At 50.1% G+C, this 7,500-nt stretch overlaps 1 protein-coding gene across 1 annotated transcript in view; it reads left to right on the top strand.

Moving 5' to 3' along the window:
- Positions 1 to 1,065: 1,065 nt before the first annotated feature.
- LOC143297117 (uncharacterized) overlaps positions 1,066 to 7,500 on the top strand; it is a 188,800-nt gene continuing 182,365 nt past the window's right edge. The window contains exon 1 of the mRNA XM_076609291.1: positions 1,066 to 2,479. Coding sequence (XP_076465406.1) covers positions 1,746 to 2,479 — 734 coding nt within the window. The 5' untranslated portion in view covers positions 1,066 to 1,745. The remainder of the gene's footprint in view (positions 2,480 to 7,500) is intronic.

The raw sequence follows: 7,500 nt of genomic DNA, 5'->3' as shown, positions 1-7,500 counted from the left end.
TGTGTGTGTGTGTGTGTGTGTGTGTGTGTGTGCGTGTGTGTGTGTGCGTGCGTGCGTGCGTGCGTGCGTGCGTGTGTGTGTGTGTGTGTGTGTGTGTGTGTATCTGTGCGTCTGTGTGTGCCTTTTGTTTAAAAACAATGAATCGTACTGGGCATTGTGTGTGTGTGTGTGTGTGTGTGTGTGTGTGTGTGTGTGTGTGTGTGGGTGGGTGTGTGTTCGTTGTTGTTGTTGTTGTTTAATATAAATGTTGATATAACATTTTCCACGTTTGGCTGCACACATTTTGTACTTGTAGTTTGTCAGCACTATAAGTTGATATATCCGCGTGGTGTGTGTGTGTGTGTGTGTGTGTGTGTGTGTGTGTGTGTGTGTGTGTGTGTGTGTGTGTTTGGTTTCGTGTTGTTTCAGAGTAGTGACTCTCCTCCTCTCACCCACCCAACAACCCGTCGACACTTTCCACCCACCACCACCTGTCGTCCGCCACCCAACCACCCCCCACCCACTCTCCCCCGCTCTCCCTATACCCCCTTTCTCTGTCTCCCTCCTCCACCATCCCCACCCTCCCCTCCTACCCTCCCAACCAGCACCACGTCTCCAGCACCCTCCCTCACCACTACCCTCTCCTACCCTTCTCCTCACCTTACCTACAACACCCTCCTTTCCCACATCCTCCTCCTCCTCCACCACCACCAAGCGGTTTTTTTTTTCTTCTTTTCCTTACGACGAAAAATAAGACGACGACGGCGGCGGGGGCGAGAATTATCATGTCTTCACCCTCCGTGCGGCGAGAGCCTTTACCTTACACCAGCGACCACCCGCTGCCCCCTCCTCCCTCCCCTCCCACCATCCCCCACCAGCCCTCCTACGCGCCCCCTCCTCCGCAGCTGATCAGTAGCCACCCGTTGACGATGGCCGACGACGACGACAGCGGGAGCTCCACGGGCGACGACGACTCGACAGCCCTCGTCACACCCTTGTCCTCCCCTCTCATCCGCCGGGACAGCACCCGCGGCAAGAGCAAGGCTCATCAGCTGTACAGCAGCGACAACACCGCGTCCAGCGCCTCCAACGCCAACGGCACCAACGCCGCAGTGGCGGCCGTCGTCAACCCCACCACCACGCGCTCAGCAGCCGGCGGCGGCGGTGGCGCGCGAGCGGGTCACGACCACGGAATCGGCGGTGTGGGAGGAGTAGGAGGGGTAGGAGGCAGTGGTGGTGGTGTTGTTGTCAGTAACGGGGTGGTGGCGGCCGCAGTAACAGCAGGCGCTTCTCCGGCCGAGCAGCAGAGCGTGCACCAGCGAGCGTTGCGGCGTCAAGGGTCCTCGGCCTCAGTGTCCGCCTCCCCTCTGCTGACGCGGCGCAAAGTGGAGGTGAAGAGCGTCGGGGTGGGAGCGCGCGTCGGAAGCACCGGAAGCCTGTGCTCGGGCTCCCTGGGAGGCGGCTCGGGCTCGGGGCTGGGGCTCGGCCCTGGAGACGGGCAGGCGGCCAGCAGCGTCAGCAGCCTGAGCAGCAGCGGCTTCGGCGGCACCCCTCACCACCACCCGCTCGTGCCCCCGCACCCCAAGTCCCCATCCTCGTCCGGCCCCACCCCCGCCCCCGCCACCACCACTTTACCCTCGCCCCGGCTCCAGCGCTCGGACTCGGTGAAGTACTGCAAGGCGGTCAATGGCATCGCTCCTCGCTCCTCAGCCCCATCGCCTGCTGGGGGTGGTGGCGGAGGAGGAGTGGGAGGAGGAGGGGGGAGCATGCACCCGAGCAGCGGCGGCACCCCGCCCCGTCCGTCCCGGCGCGTGCCCAGCCTGAAGCTGAAGCGCATCAATGTGGCCAAGCACCGCAGCAGTCAGCCGTCCAGGAGCGATTCCCTCCCTTGCCAGGGCCCCGACGAGGGTCATGACACTCCCGCACACGCCAACGGCGGCCTCTCCACCACCACTACAACAGCACCCCCCTCCTCCACCACCACAGCAGCAACCACCGCAGGGGCAACCTCAACAACGAGCGGACCGGCCGCGGCGGCGGCAGCGTCCGGGAGCGGCGGCGGCGGCAAAGCCGGCGGGGGGAGCAGACGTAGCGGGCCCCCGACGACCATGCCTTTCCTGGTGACCGCGGGCACGAGCAGTGCCCACCCTGCCATCACCATCACCCTGGAGTCGGACACGGACTCGGTCTACAGCGACTACCTGAGCCCGGACATCAACTACCAGAACAACGTCAAGGTGCAGTTTCTGGGCGACGAGACCAGCCTGTACGGCACTCCCAAAGAGGAGCTGATCCCGGGGTCCACCGAGATGCATCACCCACAGAGCGAGCAGAAGACGTCGCCGACGTCCTACCTCAAGGAGCAGATCCTGACCTTCTTCCAGCCGTCGGACAACAAGCTGGCCATGAAGCTGTTCGGCAACAAGAACGCCCTCATGAAGGAGAAGATGCGCCACAAGAGCGTGGGCAACTGGGTCATCCACCCGTGCAGCAACTTCAGGTTAGTGTCGCTCAGTGCCCATTTTTTTCTCTTTTTTTTTCGGGTTTTGTTGTTGTTGTTGTTACTTTGTTACGTCGAATGGAGCTTTAGTTCTGCTGCCAGCTCTTGCTTTACCTGTTGTTTGTGTTACGCTGAATGGAGCTTTAGTTCTGCTGCCAGCTCTTTGCTTTACCTGTTGTTTGTTTTACGTTGAATGGAGCTTTAGTTCTGCTGCCAGCTCTTCTTGCTTTACCTGTTGTTTGTGTTACGTTGAATGGAGCTTTAGTTCTGCTGCCAGCTCTTCTTGCTTTATCTGTTGGTGATGTTACGTCGTCGAAGGGAGTTTTGGTTCTGTCAGTTCTTGTCTTATTCATTTACTGTTCTTTGCTGGAGTATACTTTGTCCGTCCACATCCGTGTCCGTGTCCGTCAACGTCCGTCACAGTTACGAAGTACCAGCTCGTGCGTTTGTGTCTTGTGACTTTTCCCCTTTCTGTTTGTGTGTTTGTGATGAATGGTTTCTTTTTTTTCCTTTTTTTTTTGTAACGTTATGATCATGATTTTTTTTGCACGCACACGCATACACACACACACACGCACTCACTTCAGAAGTTAAAGAGGTATTAAAATCATATTTTGCTGGCTTATCACGCGGTTCAATATCAGCACAGTGCCATGTTTTGTGCGTGTGTGTGTGTGTGTGTGTGTGTGTGTGTGTGTGTGTGTGTGTGTGTGTGTGTGTGTGTGAAATCCGAATAGATCGCATCTAACTTGCGATGTGTTCGATTTTTATGGCTTACCTTTTTGAAATGTAGGTTGTGTGTGTGTGTGTGTGTGTGTGTGTGTGTTTTGCAAGGTTTACCTGGGTCATAGTTTATTGCAAACGTATTTACGTTAGTCTTCAATGCACAAAGACAAGTTCTGTTCATCGATGTCGTTATTTTTTTTATATTCTGCGCACACAAGGTTTTGTGTTCTCACGACAGTTTTTACTTGGGGACTTGATCAATAACGAAGAAATATGGCGTAGATACTTGTGTGTGTGTGTGTGTGTGTGTGTGTGTGTGTGTGTGTGTGTGTGCGCGCGCGCGCGCGCGCGTGTGATTGTGTATGTGTGTATGTGAGAGAGAGAGTGTGTGCGCGTGATTTGTGTGTGTGTGTGTGTGTGTGTGAGAGAGAGAGAGAGAGAGAGATTGTTTGTGTGTGTGTGTGTGTGCGTGTGCGTGTGATTGTGTATGTGCGTATGTGTGTGTTTGTGTGTGTGTGCGTGTGTGTGTGAGAGAGAGAGAGAGAGAGAGAGAGAGAGAGAGAGTGCGTGTGATTGTGTGTGTGTGTGTGTGTGTATGTGAGAGAGGGAGAGAGAGAGAGAGAGAGAGAGAGAGAGAGAGAGAGAGAGAGAGATTGTTCGTGTGTGTGTGTGTGTGTGTGTTTGTGTGTGATTGTGTTTGTGTGTATGTGTCTGAGAGAGAGAGAGAGAGAGAGAGAGAGAGAGAGAGAGAGAGAGAGAGAGAGATTGTGTGTGTGTGTGTGTGTGTGTTTGTGATGATGCAAAGAATATCTGCATAGATGATGAACAGAAAATCCGACGTTTGAAGCCCGGATTTTTCAGACAGTTTCTCCTTCCTTCACATGGATGCGTTTTGTTTGGAAGGCAAGGCAAGGTCCCAAGAATAACAAAGCACATGCGTAGTGTTCGGGCAAAATCCTTCCCCCAAGTAAGGCAGGGTGTACTCTTTTTTTTTCCTCCTTATAACAATGATGGAGTACACTCCCTCGTTTCGTTTATTTATTTTAGTCCGTTCATCTAAGATGATGATATTAGGTTGAAAATAGATATTGTTATTATTATTATCATCATCATCATCATCATCATCATCATCATGACGACTGTTATTATTAATTAGAAATCATCATTTCTGTATATTGAAATGAAAAGGAGGCGGTTGAGGTGGAGGGTGGAGGGGGGCGTGGGGTAGGGGTGTTGGGAGGGGGGGGGGGCGAGGGGGAGGGGACTAAGGAAAAGCAAAGAGAGAGAAGAGAACAGAATGTGGAAACGATAGACTACAAAATGTAAAATGGAGACGGTGAGTGTCAGTGATTGGCGAAAGAAAAAAAAATATTGGAAGGGTGTGTGTGAGAGAGGGGGACGGGGGAAGCGGGATTGGGACAAAAAGTTCATCAATAATCACATAATTATTGTATGCACTACATCTGAAGATTATTACTTGAAAAGCGGCTGATGTGGGGACCTACAATAAACAACCAACCGGACTGTTTAACACATAACTAGCTAACTTTAATAAAGAACATTTTGAAATATTTGTATTTGTATTTCTGTTGTTGTTGTTTTTTTTTGTTTTTGTTTTTTTTGTTTTTTGTTTTTGTTTTTGTTTCTCACAACAGATTTCTCGGTGTGAAATTCGGGCTGTTCTCCCCAGGGAGAGCGCGTCGCTACATTGAAAGCGCCACCTTTTTTCTTCTTCTTTTTGTATTTTTTTCTGCGTGCAGTTTTTGTTTTTTCTTATGGAAGTGGAATTTTTCTACAGAAGTTTGCCAGGGACAACCATTTTGTTGCCCTGGGTTCTTTTACGTGCGCTAAGTGCATGCCAGCACACGGGACCTCGGTTTATCGTCTCATCCGAATGACCAGCGTCCAGACCACCACTCAAGGTTTAGTGGATGGGGAGAAAATACCGGCGACTGAGCCGTGATTCGAACCATCGACGCTCAGATTCTCTCGCTTCCTAGACGGACGCGTTGCCTCCAGGCCATCACTCCGCATATGGAATATACCCCTTTTTTCCTATTTGAAAGAACACTCAGCAGAAGCGAGAAGCTATGAAGCAACAACAACAGCGAAACATGGATTACACACGCACAGAAAAAAAAAAAAAAAGCAACAGACACTCACAGAAGGTAAACCATACGAAGACCACACAACACACGCATAATTATAAGCACACGCCTCCACCCCACACCCCCCTCCCTTCACCCCCTCCACCCCTACTCTGCCGCGCAGAGATGCATTACTTCTCAGGACTCCCAGTGATACAGTTTTTGTTGTTGTTGTTGTTGTTTGTTTGTTTGTTTGTTAATATTTGCTATATTCATTGCTTGTTTATAAGAAGCCCAGGAGGAGGAACTGTCTGTGTTTTTGACTCACTTGTGTAAACAAAGTGAGTCTATGTTTTAACCCGGTGTTCGGTTGTCTGTGTGTGTGTGTGTGTGTGTGTGTGTGTGTCCGTGTGTCTGTGTGTCCGTTTAACATTCACATTTTCTCTGCAAATACTTTGTCAGTTGACACCAAATTTGGCATAAAAATAGGAAAAATTCAGTTCTTTCCAGTCATTTTGTTTAAAATAATATTGCACCTCTGGGATGGGCACAAAAAAAAAAAAAAAAAAAAAAATGAAGCCTAATTATATGCAAACTGCATTTACTGTTATATTTATATTTTTTGTATTCTCTAAACTTGGCACTTTGATCTGATATTCTGACCCAACAACAAGAGCAGTCATCATTATCATTTTTTTGTTCAAACAGGAACTTCTTTTGCTAAGCATGGAGGTTTTATTTATTTTGCAAACGTTTTGGTGCAGATAGTAAAAAGGGGAAATTACTCTGTAATTAATGCTAGGGGACTTAATTTGCTTTAAACTGATCTTTCTCATCTTAAACATTACATTTTGAAATCATACTCAATACATAAAAAGCTTGGATTTTTTTTAAAGTGTATCACAAGTGAGTCTTGAAGGCCTTGCCTCTCTTGTTAAGGATTGTTGTTGTTCACTCGTATGTACACGAGTGGGATTTTACGTGTATGACCGTATTTACCCCCGCCATGTAGGCAGCCATACTGGGGTTAGGGGGGCTGGGGAGGAGGGAGTGGGGGTGGGGGGGTGTCCAGAAGTGAGCCTGCTGCGATGCAGTGTTATCACGCCAACTAGTGCTGAGATCTGTGGCACACGTTCGCGTTGGAGATGGGTTGGATGAAAAAGCGGGGGAAACAGAAGGAAGCGATACTGGGCGGACTCGCGTATACATAACAATAGCTATGCATTTAAAAGAAAACGCTTTATCACAGTATGTTTTAAATATATCAACTGTTTTATTATGAGTGACGACTTCAAGATGCTAACTAGATACGTAGCGTACGTCAGTAAAACGAGTTTAAAAGGAAGGAAAGGAAGAAAGAATGAACATGGATGACTACTTATTCGAACTCACATGCTCGCATACACACACACACACACACACACACACACACACACACACACACACACACACACACCCACACACACACACACACACACACACACACACACAAACAAACACACACATACACACACACACACACACACACACACACACACACACACACACACACACACACACACACACTAGAACACTGTTAACAACACGATGATGTATACAGAAAGAACAACTAGCGAATATGATACGGGGAATAGCGTCCTGACACCCCCCCCCCCCCCCCCCCCCCCCCCCCCCCCCCACCGCCGACCCCCTTCCCACACACACACCCTCCATTTCCTCCCCCCCCCCTCCCACACACACACACACCTTCCCGTCTATCCACAACACTCTTTTCAAACCATTGGGGGGAAAAAAATCCCTTAACATTAAAACAAGGCAAAAGCAAACGAACACTTAGCGAAACGCGAGCGATCACTATCACAGCACACACTTCCTTTACCAGTTTGCGAACAAACAAACATTAATACGGAGTCCGGCAAGATTCCATCTGGCTGTGTGTTTGTGTTGGGATTGGCATCCGGTGTTGTCTCCACACACACACACACACACACACACAGTTCAAGGGGTTGGGGTGTGTGTAGGGGGTGTGGGGGTGTGTGGGGAGGGGCGGGGGGATAGGGATGGGAGGTTGGCTCATTACCGCGAGTCAACAGAACGTTCATTCCACGGTGAAGTTTTCTCATCACAAAAAAGCGATGCCGCTGCGGTGGTGGTGGTGGTGGCGAGAGGAAGAGATATTATATCCAGTTGTTGTCGTTGTTGTTGTTG

This window comes from Babylonia areolata, chromosome 22 (genome assembly GCF_041734735.1).
Source record: "Babylonia areolata isolate BAREFJ2019XMU chromosome 22, ASM4173473v1, whole genome shotgun sequence".
Lineage (NCBI taxonomy): Eukaryota > Metazoa > Mollusca > Gastropoda > Neogastropoda > Buccinidae > Babylonia > Babylonia areolata.
This window is presented reverse-complemented; position numbering and strand designations above follow the sequence as displayed.